The following is a 15,200-nucleotide window of genomic DNA, read 5'->3' on the forward strand; positions in this document are numbered from 1 at the left end:
AGTCCTCTACGCACACACACACACACAGTCCTCTATATACACACACACACACACACACACACAGTCCTCTACACACACACACACACACACACACACACAGTCCTCTACACACACACACACACACACACAGTCCTCTACACACACACACACACACACACACACAGTCCTCTACGCACACACACACACAGTCCTCTACGCACACACACACACAGTCCTCTACGCACACACACACAGTCCTCTACGCACACACGCACACACTCAGTCCTCTACGCACACACGCACACACACAGTCCTCTACGCACACACGCACACACTCAGTCCTCTACACACACGCACACACTCAGTCCTCTACACACACACGCACACACTCAGTCCTCTACACACACACGCACACACTCAGTCCTCTACACACACACGCACACACTCAGTCCTCTACACACACACAGTCCTCTACACAGACACACACACACACACAGTCCTCTACACACACGCACACACTCAGTCCTCTACGCACACGCACACACTCAGTCCTCTACACACACGCACGCACACACTCAGTCCTCTACACACACACACACACACACACAGTCCTCTATACACACACACACACAGTCCTCTACGCACGCACACACACACACACACACAGTCCTCTATACACACACACACACACACACACACACACACACACACACAGTCCTCTACACACACACACACACAGTCCTCTACGCACACACACACACAGTCCTCTACGCACACACACACAGTCCTCTACGCACACACACACACAGTCCTCTACGCACACACACACACACAGTCCTCTACGCACACACGCACACACTCAGTCCTCTACGCACACACGCACACACTCAGTCCTCTACACACACACGCACACACTCAGTCCTCTACACACACGCACACACTCAGTCCTCTACACACACACACGCACACACTCAGTCCTCTACACACACACAGTCCTCTACACACACACAGTCCTCTACATACACACAATCCTCTACACAGACACACGCACACACTCAGTCCTCTACACACACACACACACAGTCCTCTACACACACACACACACACACACACACACACACACACAAAAACACACACACACACACACACACACACACACACAAAAACACACACACACACACACACACACACACACAGTCCTCTACACACACACACACACACACACACACACACACACACACACACAGTCCTCTACACACACACACACACACACAGTCCTCTACACACACACACACACACACACACACAGTCCTCTACACACACACACACACACACACACACAGTCCTCTACACACACACACACACACAGAGTCCTCTACACACACACACACACACACACACACACACAGTCCTCTACACACGCACACACACAGTCCTCTACGCACACACACACACAGTCCTCTACGCACACACACACACAGTCCTCTACGCACACACACACACAGTCCTCTACGCACACACACACACAGTCCTCTACGCACACACACACAGTCCTCTACGCACACACACACACACAGTCCTCTACGCAGACACACACACACACAGTCCTCTACGCACACACGCACACACTCAGTCCTCTACGCACACACGCACACACTCAGTCCTCTACGCACACACGCACACACTCAGTCCTCTACGCACACACGCACACACTCAGTCCTCTACGCACACACGCACACACTCAGTCCTCTACGCACACACGCACACACTCAGTCCTCTACACACACACACGCACACACACAGTCCTCTACGCACACACACACACACAGTCCTCTACGCACACACACACACAGTCCTCTACGCACACACACACACACAGTCCTCTACGCAGACACACACACACACAGTCCTCTACGCACACACGCACACACTCAGTCCTCTACGCACACACGCACACACTCAGTCCTCTACGCACACACGCACACACTCAGTCCTCTACGCACACACGCACACACTCAGTCCTCTACGCACACACGCACACACTCAGTCCTCTACGCACACACGCACACACTCAGTCCTCTACACACACACACGCACACACACAGTCCTCTACGCACACACACACACACAGTCCTCTACGCACACACACACACAGTCCTCTACGCACACACACACACAGTCCTCTACGCACACACACACAGTCCTCTACGCACACACACACAGTCCTCTACGCACACACACACACACAGTCCTCTACACACACACACACAGTCCTCTACGCACACACGCACACACTCAGTCCTCTACACACACACACGCACACACTCAGTCCTCTACACACACACAGTCCTCTACACACACACAGTCCTCTACACACACACAGTCCTCTACACACACACAGTCCTCTACACAGACACACACACTCAGTCCTCTACACACACACACGCACACACTCAGTCCTCTACACACACACAGTCCTCTACACACACACAGTCCTCTACACAGACACACACACACACAGTCCTCTACACACACGCACACACTCAGTCCTCTACACACACACACACACTCAGTCCTCTACACACACACACACACACACACACACACACACACACACACACACTCAGTCCTCTACACACACACACACACACTCAGTCCTCTACACACACACACACACACTCAGTCCTCTACACACACACACACACACTCAGTCCTCTACACACACACACACACACTCAGTCCTCTACACACACACACACACTCAGTCCTCTACACACACACACTCAGTCCTCTACACACACACACACACACTCAGTCCTCTACACACACACACACACACACTCAGTCCTCTACACACACACACACACACACACTCAGTCCTCTACACACACACACACACACACACAGTCCTCTACACACACACACATACACACACACACACACACACACACACACACACACACACACGTGCGCACACCCACATGCACACATACACATACACTTTGTGGGGTGAATTTGTACTTGCAGAGTTTGTATCCTCAGGATCATTCTTGTAAACCTAGTAAACCATTCTAGTGAACCTTTCCTGAACCACTTCCAGTGTATTTGTATCCTCCCTTGAATAAGGAGGCTAAACTGTACAACGAATCAAGATGTAATCTCATCATTGTCCTGGAAACTGAAGCATAGTATCCTTGCTGTTATATTCAATTCCTCTTGCAGTAAAGATAAGCATCCCGTTACCATTCCTGCTTACAGTTCTTTACCTGCATTCTAACCTGATGACTCACACACTAGAATTCCAAGACCTTGCTACGCCTGGGAATTCTGCACTCATTCTTTTTAATAATACTCTTGATGTGACATGGAGACACAAAAGCAAACAAAATCAGCCTTTCTACCTCTATATTTGCAACACAGTAACATTAAACTGTCAAAGATGCCAAATAGTCACTCTAGTGGTTTCTAATCAGACTTTTGAATAATTGAGCCCAGACTTTGCAAGCAATTAATTTCCAGACACCAGTTTTGTGTCTTAAACAAAAGACTGAAGAATTTATTAAATATAAAATAACATTAGCAGAGAGAAACTGAGACCCATTCACAGAAAAAGCAGAGAGACATAAGGAGTTAAGGAATAAATAAAAGAAAATAACAAAACTAGCCAGATTACTCAAATGGTTTTCACTATATATTGTTTCACAGGCGAAAATGTGGATTCCTTGACTGCTTTTCTGAAATGGAGATCAGGGTCATCATCCCAGTTCATCCAGACAAAGGCAGCAAAACTTCTAACTCAGCTTTTCACTCTTTTGGTTTCTGGAAGATGGTGGAGCAAATTAGTGGAGAGTTTTCAAATGTTCATGCTGTCTCATGTACATCTTAAAACCTTCACTCAGAAAACATAGTTCAAAAAAAATCTTTAAATCTGATTTTGCCTTGCTGGACTGACCGTCTCTTCCTGGGACCTCCATTGCCATTCATTGTCTGCCCTCTGCTTGAATGTAGGGACTCTTACAGACTTGCTGGAATGAGTTTCCAGGTATTAATGTTTTTTTTTAATAGCCAACTTCTGCTATCTGTTTAAACACAGTGATCTTCCTGGAAGTTGCTGTGTATATTAAAACCTTTTTAACCAAGGCTCAGCCAGCAATTAGACCCTAGGCCTGGCTTCTCCAACAAACAGAGCATATTAGGTCTCTTCTTTTCCTTTTAACACAAGCTGTCCCAAATGCCACCAGTCATTTCCAGCTCATAATTCAAAATTGATTAAAGAATAAATTTAAAATAATGAAATATCACCAGGAGTGCTAACCCTCTGCTTTTTATTCTCCCTGCTAAAGTTAACAATTTCACATTTTCTCATTACTGTCCATGTCCCACAAGTGTGACTGTTCATTTCATTTATCTGTCTGCATGCTTGTAATGTCAGCTTCATACCATACTTTCCTATATTTGTGTCATCTGCAAATCTAGCCATTAAGCCTCCAATCCCCTCCCAAAAGTCATTCACATAATTTGAAGGACAGCACAGACCCCAGCAGGACTTCACTCATCTCATTCTGCCAATCTGAAAAAGATTTTATGTATACTTTGTTTTCTGGCAGCCAGTCAATCTTCTGTCCATGCTAATATGTTCCCCTAATCTATGAGCTCCAACTTTTCTTGATAACTTTTAATGTCGAACCTTGTCAGTGCCTTCTGGAAATCCAAGAGTAGCACATCACCAGGCACTCCATTATCCACAGTGCATGTCATTAGATCAACAAATTCCAATAGATTAGATACACTGAATTTCCCTGTCACAAAACTATGCTGACTCTTCCCAACTACATTGGGTTCATTCCAAGTGCCCAGTTATAACCTTCATAATGACAGATTTTAAAAGTTTCCTAATGACAGATTTCAAGTTAATTGGCCTATAGTTTCCTTTTTTTTTCAACCTCTCTACCTTCTTGACCAGAGGGGTTATATTTCTACTTATTAATCGAATGAAACCTATCAGAATTTTAGAATGTTAATAGTAATGCAAATATGACATCATTTCCTACCTCTTTTAAGATCCTAGAATGAGGCCCATCAGGACATGATAGACGGTGTCATCAATAGTGCTATCAAGCAGCACCTGCTCAGTGACGCCCAGTTTGGGTTCTGCCAGGGCCACTCAGCTCCTGCCTCATTATAGCCTTGGTTCAAACATGGACAAAAAAAAGCTGAATTCCATAGGTGACATGAGAGTGACAGCCCCTGACATCAAGGCCGCAGTCAACCGAATGTGGCATCAAGGAGTCCTAGTAAATCTGGAATCAATGGATATTTCTACTGGTTAGAATCTTACCTGGTACATAGGAATATGGTCATGGTTGTTGGAGGTCCGTGATCTCAGCTACATACTTGTCTGCAAGAGTTCCTCAGCATAGTTTCCTGTGTCCAATCATCTTCAGCTGATTCATCAGTGACCTTCCCTCCATAATAAAGTCATAAGTGGAGGATGTACAATCATTGGTGAACAATGTTCCGCACTATTCACAACTCCTGAAGCAGTCTATGTACAAATGCAGCAAGATCTGGACAGCATCCCAGGCTTGGGATGACAAGTAGCAAGTAACATTTGCACCACACAAATACCAGGCAATGACCATCTCCAAAAACAATCTAATTACTATCCCTTTGACATTCAGTGGTGTTACCATCACTGAATTCTCTATTATCAATATCCTCGAGGTTACCATTGGCCAGAAACTCAACTGGACTCATCACATAAACACAATGACTACCATGAGCAGGTCAGAGGCGAGGAGTACTGTGGCAAGTAACTCAACACCTGACACTCCAAAGCCTGTCCCCCATCTACAAGGCACAAGTTAGGAATGTGATAGAATGCTCCCCACTTGTCTGGATGGGTGCAGCTCCAACAACATTCAAGAAGCCTGACAGTGTCCAGGACAAATTTGATCATCACCACATCCTCAGACATTCACTCCCCCACCACAAAGTAGCAGCAGTATATACTGTCTAGAAGATGCACTGCAGAAATTCACCAAAGATATTTAGCATTTTCCAAACACATCACCATTTCCATCCAGAAGGACAAGGACAGCATATATATGGGACCACCATTACCTGCAGATTCCCCTCCAAGCCACTTACCATTCTGACTTGGAAATATGTCACTGTTCCTTCACTAGCTGGGTCAAAATCCTGGAAATCCCTCCTGGTGGTCCCTGAATGTGCTGCTCTTGAAAGCATTCTATGAATTCCTCCTCAAGGCTGCTATTATCAATCTGATATGTAGATTAAAATTACATAATTAATGCTGTCACTGTCATAAGGACCAAATATTCCTTGTTCTTTAATTCATCCTACATTAAGGTTATTGTTTGGGGAGTTTGTACTCAACTCCACCAAAATAGATTCTACATCCTGACCTCCTGAACCTATTACACTAATACCATTTTAGATTAGGAGTTGATATTCTTTTGCCTTTGTCTAGCTTCCTCTTCATAGAATCAGACAGTGCAGAAGGAGTCTTTAGCCAATGAGGTCTGTTCTGCCAAAAATACACTAAATCTATATTGATGCCACTTTCCAACACTTGGTCTATACCCTTGAATGTTACATTTTAAATGGTAATTCAAGTAATTTTTAAAGGTTATGAGTTTTCTCACTCGACTACCCTCCCAGACAGTGCATTCTAGATTTGTATCACTGAATGGATGATATAATTTTCCTCAAATTCTCTCTCAACCATCTGCCTTTCACCTTAAAAGTGTACCCCCTGGTTATTGACCCTTCAGCTAAGGGGACTAACTGCTTTACATTAGCCCTGTCCATACCCACCATAATCTTATACACCTCTATCACTGTAAGACCATTAAAAAAAGTAACTGTGGTAGTCATTTGGCCCCTTGAACTTGCTCCACCAGACAGTAGGATCATGGCTGAACTGCCATTTCTCATATCCACTTTCCTGTGTTTTCCTGAGCAAAGTGGCCCAATCTGTTTAGCCCTTGCTCATAAGACAATCCTTCCAAACCAGGGATCATCCTAGTAAATCTTCTCTGAACTGCTTCCAATGAAATTATATCTTTCCTTAGATAAGGGGACCCAAACTGCTCACAGTTTTCCAGATGTGGTCTCACCTGCACTTGTACAGTAGCAATATGACTTCCCTACTCTTATACTCCAATGGTTTCCCCCTCAGCCTTCTCTGCTCCAAAGAAAACAACACAAACATTGGCAGCCTCTCTTCAAAGCTAAGATGCTCCAAGTAGATAACATCCTGGACCCTATTCAATACAATCATATTTTTTCTATACTGCAGTGACCATATCTGCACACAGTACTCCATCTGTAGCCTAAACAAAGTACTGTACCGCTCCAACATAACCTCCCTGTTTTCATAGTCTGTATCTTTCCTTATAAAGACGAGTATCTGTGTTTCTTCTTATCCATCCTATTAAGCTGCCCTGCTTCTTCAGAGATCTATGGGCAAGAACTACAAGATCCCTCTGTTCCTCTGAGCTTCCTAGTGTACTGCCATTCATTGAGTACCCCCTTGTCTTCTTACCTCATCCCAAGTGCATCACTTCACACTTACCAGTGTTAATTTCCATCTGCCACTGATCTGCCCATTTGACCAATTCTCTTTATATCTTCCTATAACCTAGGACCTTCTTCCTCACTGTCAATCATACAGCTAATCTTCATGTCATCCTTAAGTTTACTAACCATCCACTCCCCTCAAATATTTTCATTTATATCATTTATGTATATTACAAACAAAAAAGGGACACAGCATTGATCCCTGTGCTACATCTCCAAACTCACATTCAGCTTTCTACTGCCTACCTTTATCTCTAGCCACTAAGCTAATTTTGTATCCAATTTATCAAGTTACTTTATGAACATAAAACATAGAGCTGTACAACAGCATAGGAACGGCCCTTTGGCCCATGATATTGTGCCTGACATGATGCCAAGTTGAACTAATCCCTTCTGCCTGCCCTTAATCCATATACCTCCATTCCTTGCATTTTCATGTGCTTATCTAAAAGTCTCTTAAACACCCCTACCTTATGTGCCTCCACCACCACGCTTGACAATGCATTCCAGACTCCTACCGCGCTCTGTGCAAAATCTTACATCACACATCTCCTTTGAACTTCACACACAACCACCCCCGCCAGCTTAAATGCATGCCCCCTAGTTTTAGCCATTTCTCTGGGAAAAAGATTCTGACCATCAACCCTATCTATGTGTCTCTAATTTTACAGACTTTATCAAGTCTCCCCTCAGCCTCTGCCACTCCAGACAAAACAACTTGAGTATTTCTAGCTTCTATTTCCAATTCATACCTTCTAATCCAGGCAGCATCCTGGTAAACCTCATCTGCATCCTCTCCCAGGCCCCCACATCCTTCCTGTAATGTGGCAACCAGAATTGAACGCAGTACTTAAGTGTGGCCTAACCTTCTTGGGCAACCTTCTGCTTTGACTTTTTTCAGAATTCCACATTGGACCTTGTTGAAGGCCTGACTGAAACTTATTCTTCTTGAATGTCATAAGCCCTCCAATATTCAGAACCGGATCCTTATCTTCCTGCAGCCATGTCTCCATAATGTCTATGTGATCAAATTATTAACTTTGCTATGAATGTTACATGCATTCAGATTCAGAGCTTTGATCTTTATTTTTATAACTTCTTGTCTTGACTGATGGTATATTTTTAAGTTCACTTTTTCTGTCTTTCCCTGCCATTTTCTGACATTAATTTTCCACATTAGTATTTTGCTCTTCTGCCTTGACCCTAGCAAATACTCCTGCTTAATCCCTCACCTGCCCATGTTTTTTTTAGTTTAATGGAGGCTGTGCTGCACCTGCGTTGTTTAATCATTCAGTAGCATGTTTCCTTCTCATCACATTTTCCATACAACTGCTGCCTTAATCAGGGTTTTTCCAGCGCACTGCATTTCTTATACCTCATTCATGTAGGGTTGTTGTGCAACAGTACTAATATAATGGAGAATTATTTTCACCAGGTTACTAAAATCAGTAGAAATCTACCTTTTCTTGATTTATCTTTGTTTCACTCCATAGCTCAACCCTCATTCAAGCATCACAATATGGCAGGATTGCAGTCTCTTATAAGGTTGGCAACCTATTATTGTTTCTGTTCTTTCTGGAACAATGAATTTCTTTCTTGTGGCACAATGAATTTGTCCAGCAAATAAGTGAATCATCTCGGCTGAACTGTAATAATTCAGATTTCTCTCCTGTGTTAGCTGATTGCAGGCATAATAGTGAATGTTGATAGAATTGTGTTCATTGCTTTGGGCTCTCTGCTACAGACTGGATCTTTGCAGGCCAGTGAACCACACAAATTGGTTGAAGATCTCAGATGGAGGCTGAAATGAATCACTCTCTGATTTGTTTCTAACCATTTATCACAGCTGTATCTTTTAGAACTCTGTCAACTGGGTAAGTAGTAGCGCTGCTGAACCAGTCTTGGTAATTGGCTTTGGAGACCCTCATTCAGAGTACATTCTGTGAACTTGCCATTCTCAGTGTTTCCTCCAGATGTGCTTCAATATAGATTCAAGATTGCGCTGATATGGGCAACTTTTTACAAGCTCTCTACAGCAGATCCTATTCTCATGCACTAACAGGTTCAAGAACAGCTTCTTCCCTGCCATTATTAGACTGCTGAATGGATCACTCTACCTTCAAATAATATTGACCTTGCTTTGTATACTTCTTGTGCAGCCATAACCTTGTACGCCTCGCTCTGTCTAAACATCCTAAGATCTGTATGTCCTTGTTTGCTATGATCTGCCTGTACTGCTTGCAAAAAAAAGCTTTTCACTGTACTTAGGTACATGTGATTACAATAAATCAAATCAACATGGAAGAGTACTGTTGCATCAGTCATGGGGGGAAAGCAGGAAATTTCCTACCCTTGTTTGACCGGATGCCATGAGATTCCATGGGGTAGATAATCAATGTTAAGGATTCTGAGGGCAAATCCTTCCTGGGTGTATGCCACTGTGCCACCACATCTGGAGGCTCTGTCCTGCTAGTGAAGCAGAACATACCCAGGGATGATAGTGTTTGGGATATTATCTGTAAAGTGTGATTCTGTGGTGACGACAATGTTCAGGCCTTGGTTTGACTAGTCTGTAGGACACCTCTCTCACAAGCTCCTAGATATTGGTAAGAAGGATTTTGCAAGGTCGAAAGGGCTGTTTTAATTGCTGTCATTTCCAGTGCTCAGGTCAATGCTGTTTGATCCATTTGTTTCATCCTTTGGACTTTTGTAACAATTTAATACAACTGAGAGACTTGCTAGGTCATTTCAGAGGGCAGTTAGGCATTAACCACATTGTTTTTAAAACATAAAACATTGAACATAGAAAAGTACAGCACAGAACAGGCCCTTCGGCCCATGATGTTGTGCCGAGGATTATTCCTAATATAAAATAATATAACTTAACCTACGCACCCTCAATTCACTGCTGTCCACGTGCAGCAGTCGCTTAAATGTTCCTAATGACTCTGCTTCCACCACCACCACTGGCAACGCATTGCATACATTCAAAACTCTCTGTATAAAGAACTTACCTCTGACGTCTCCTCTATACCTTTCTCCTAACATCTTAAAATTATGACCCCTACTGCCAGTCAATTCTGCCCTGGGAAAATGCTCTGACTATCAACTCTATCCATGCCTCTCATTACCTTGTGTACCTCGATCAGTTCACCTCTCTTCCTCCTTCTCTCCGGAGAGAAAAGTCCGAGCTTTAGTCAACCTCTCTTCGTAAGACAAGCCCTCCAGTCCAGGCAACATCCTGGTAAACCTTCTTTACACCCTCTCCAAAGCCTCCTGATCTTTCCTATAATAGGGTGACCAGAACTGGACACAATATTTCAATTAGGTAAAAACAATGACTGCAGATGCTGGAAACCAGATTCTGGATTAGTGGTGCTGGAAGAGCACAGCAGTTCAGGCAGCATGCGAGGAGCAGTAACATCGACGTTTCGGGCAAAAACCCTTCAGAAGGGCTTTTGCCCGAAACGACGATTTTACTGCTCCTCGCATGCTGCCTGAACTGCTGTGCTCTTCCAGCACCACTAATCCAGAACACAGTATTTCAATTGTGGTCTCACCAGAGTTTTGTAGAGCTGCAGCAAAACCTTGCGGCTCTTAAACTCAATTCCCCTGTTAATGAAAGCCAAAACACCATATGCTTTCTTAACAACACTTGGATGGCAATTTTGAGGGGTCTGTGCACTTGAACACCAAGATCCTTCTTCCCTCCACAATGCCAAGAATCCTGTCTTTAATCCTATATTCAGCATTCAAGTTCGACCTTCCAAAATGCATCACTTCGCATTTATCCAGGTTGAACTCCATCTGCCATTTCCCAGCCCAGTTCTGCATCCTGTCTATGTTGCACTGCAGCCTACAATACTATCAACGGTACCTTCAACTCTTATGTCATCGGCAAATTTACTAACCCACCCCTCAACTTCCTCATCCAAATCATTCATAAAAACTACAAAGAGCAGAGACCACTCACCAGTGACCTCCAGGCAGAGTAGTTTCCATCTACAACCACTCTTTGCTTTCTGTCAGCCAACCAATTCTGAATCCAGACAGCCAAATCTCCCTGTATCCCATACCTCCTGACTCAATGAAAGAGCCTACTATGAGGAACCTTATCAAATGCCTTGCTGAAATCCACATACACCACATCCACTGCTCGACCTTCATCGACCTGTCTCGCCACCTCCTCAAAGAACTCAATAAGATTTGTGAGGCATGACCTGCCCCTCACAAAGCCATGCTGACTGCCTTTAATCATGTTATGCTTTTCCAAATAGTCATAAATCCTATCCCTCAGAATTCTTTCCAAAACCTTGCTGACCACAGATATAAAACTGACTGGTCTGTAGTTGCCAGAGATTTCCCTATTACCCTTCTTGAAAAGAGGAACAACATTCGCCTTCCTCCAATTGTCCGGTACGACTCCCGTGGCGAGTAAGGAAGCAAAGATCTTTGCCAGTGGCTTAGCAACCTCCTTTCTCACTTCCCAGAGCAACCTAGGATAAATCTGGTCTGACCCTGGGACTTATCAATCTTAATGTTTGTCAAAATTTCAAGCACATCAACTTCATCAATCTTAAGTGTCTGAATGTTGTCCAGTCTAGTGCGAGATAGCAGATTTCATTCACCAAAGGACATTAGTAAACCAGATGAGTTTTTATAACCATTATATAATTCTATTCTTTAAGTTGACCCTAATTCCCATGCTGAAAATGTGTTGCTGGAACAGCACAGCAGGTCAGGCAGCATCCAGGGAACAGGAGAATCGACATTTCAGGCATAAGCCCTTCTTCAGGAAGAAGGGCTTATGCCCAAAACGTCGATTCTCCTGTTCCCTGGATGCTGCCTGACCTGCTGCGCTGGTCCAGCAACACATTTTCAGCTCTGACCTCCAGCATCTGCTGACCTCACTTTCTCCCCTAATTCCCATGCAGTTACACAAGCAGGCCACCCTCTGATAAATATGCAGTAACTCAGTAGAATTACACTTACTAAGTTTTTTTTTTCTAAATTAACAGGAGTTCTATAGTTACTTCATACGCATTATTGTCATGATCTCACTCATTACAGATATTTTACTGAAAGATGGAACAATTAACCGAAATGCATTGGGAAAGAGCGTTTTTGGGAATAACGTAAGTACACACTATAGGATTTTCCTAAACTTAGGTGATTATTTTCAGCTGATGTTACTTGTTAGAATAGTCCGAGGAATATACTATTAAAATGTTGTCCAGTGTAGCATGGTGTTGGAAGATGTTTTATATCTTCGCTAAAGTGACCTTTATTTTGAGGGTGAAATTTTAAAACATTAACCTTAGTTTATTTGTGCATTGTATACTTCATTGCTGTCATTGGTTGACACTGGTTCACTAATGTCCTTACCTGTTCTGGTCTACAGACTACAGTAATCTGGTTGACTCTGAGATATCCTGTGGGCAATTATGCCCCAGGCAGTGACACCCACATTCTGCGAATGGATTTAAATAAATTCGAGGCAGATTTAAAATACATCCAAAATCTAGATTATCTTCCTGGAAACCAGAATCACCTTCCTTCCTCAAGACAAAATACTTCAAATTTCAATCTAACAGAAATCCCTAATTATCTATCTAAAACTGCTAAAACCTAGACAGAAAGGTTCTTGACTAACTCAGCACTTTTAGATCAATCTACAATATAACATGGGGCAAGACCACACTTAAACCTCCCTCATAATATTGGAGTATTCAAAATCATGGTGCTTGGAACCCATATTTTATAATTCCTTTTAGACTGATGCTGTTTTAATTGAAACTTGTTGAAACTCAGTTTGTTAGTAATGTGGTATGGTTAACTGAGTTGGTCTTTCCTTTTGGTGTAAATTGCCCTAAGGAAAGACAATGAAGCACTTAGACTATCATTCCTTATCTATTAGAATTCCTGTAAAGTACACACTTTTTTTTTTAAGTAGGGAGGTTCTCATTTAGTTTTAGGATTTGTTCATGTCCAGCACTTGTAACTTTGAGTTGTGTTTGAATTTTTCACTGTAATGTAGGAGATTGAAGGCTGATCTTTATAGAGGTTTATAAAATCATGAGGAGCATAGCCATGTTGAATAGCAAAGATGTTTTCCCTTGGCGAAGGGAGTCCAAAACTAGAGGCATAATTTTAAAGTGAGAGGAGAAAGATTTATAAGGGTTCTGAGGGCAGTGTTTTCACACAGAGGGTGGTGCATGTATGGAATGAATTGCCAGAGGAAGTGGTAAATGCAGGACAGTTAGAACATTTAAGAGATATTTGGATAGGCACATTGAATAAGAAAGGTTTAGAGGGATATGTGCGAAGCGTGGGAAATGAGATTAGTTTAGTTTGGGAAACTTGGTAAGAATGAATGAGTTGGACCGAAAGGTCTGTTTCCATGCTGTATGACTCTGACTCTATCACTGTGAGAATTTTAGCTGATATGATTCTGGATGAATCTTCCATTCCTACAGCACATTTGGAAATTGAGTTATAGAGTCATAGAGTTATGTAGCTTGGAAACAGACTCTTTGATCAATCGACCATTTGGTCCATGTTGACCAGATGCCCTGATTTACTATTGGCCCATTTGCTAGCATTCGATCCATATCCTTCTAAACCCTTCTTATTCAAGTACCCATCCAGATGCATTTTAGATGTGGTAATTGTATCAGTCTCCACCACTCCGTCTGACAGCTCATACCATACATGCACCACCTTCTACAAACTTTGGTCTTTTAAATCTTTTCCCTCACTTTAAATCTATGTCGTCTAGTTTTGGACCACTCTACCTTGGGAGAAAGACTTTGGCTATTCAACCTAGTCTTACATAGAACATAGAACAATACAGCACAGAACAGGCCCTTCGGCCCACGATGTTGTGCCGATGTTGTTACCCCTCATGATTTTATAGATCTCTGTAATCCCTCATTCTCTGACACCCTAGTCTATTAAACCTCTTTAGCTCAAACCCTCCAACTCCAGCAATATCCATGTAAATCCTTTTGAACCTTTTAAATTTAATAACATCCTTCCTATACCAAGAGACTAGAATTGAATGCAGTATTCCAAAAGTAGCCTAATCAATGTCCTGTACAGCCAAACGTGACATCTCAACTCATGTACTCAGTGCACTGTCCAATAAAGGCAAGCGTACCAAATGCTGCCTTCACTACACTGTCTACCTGCAACTCCACTTTCAAGGAACTGTATACCTGCACCCCAAGGTCTCTTTGTTCAACAACAGTCCCCAGACCCTACCATTCAGTGTATAGGTCCTGCTCCGATTTGCCTTACCAAAACGCAATACCTTACATTTATCTAAATTAAACTCCATCTGTGACTCATTGGTTCATCTGAACAAGGTCATGTTGTATTCTGAGACAGCCTCTTTCACTATCCACTACACCACCTATTTTGCACCGATATCTGCAAACCTACTAACCATTCCTCCTATATTCACATCCAAATAATTTATACAAATGACAAAAAGTAGTGGACCCAACACCGATCTTTGTGACACATCGCTGGTCACAGGTCTCCAGTTGGAAAAACAGCCCTCCACCACCACCCTCTTTCTCCTATCTTCAAGCCAATTTTGTATCGAAATGGCT

The 15,200-nt window shown here is 43.0% G+C and overlaps 1 protein-coding gene across 7 annotated transcripts in view; it reads left to right on the forward strand.

The window, feature by feature from the left end:
• coasy (CoA synthase) overlaps positions 1-15,200 on the forward strand; it is a 111,737-nt gene that overhangs the window by 72,720 nt on the left and 23,817 nt on the right. For 6 of the 7 annotated variants that reach the window (XM_043721569.2, XM_087977674.1, XM_087977675.1 and 3 more), the window contains one exon: positions 12,655-12,719. The exons of the other annotated variant lie outside the window; for it this stretch is intronic. In XM_043721569.2, coding sequence (XP_043577504.1) covers positions 12,655-12,719 — 65 coding nt within the window. The remainder of the gene's footprint in view (positions 1-12,654; positions 12,720-15,200) is intronic. 7 annotated transcript variants of the gene reach the window in all.

The sequence above is a fragment of the Chiloscyllium plagiosum genome, unplaced genomic scaffold (assembly GCF_037043375.1).
Source record: "Chiloscyllium plagiosum isolate Xiang-an unplaced genomic scaffold, Cpla_swu_hap1 HiC_scaffold_32, whole genome shotgun sequence".
Classification (NCBI taxonomy): Eukaryota; Metazoa; Chordata; class Chondrichthyes; order Orectolobiformes; family Hemiscylliidae; genus Chiloscyllium; species Chiloscyllium plagiosum.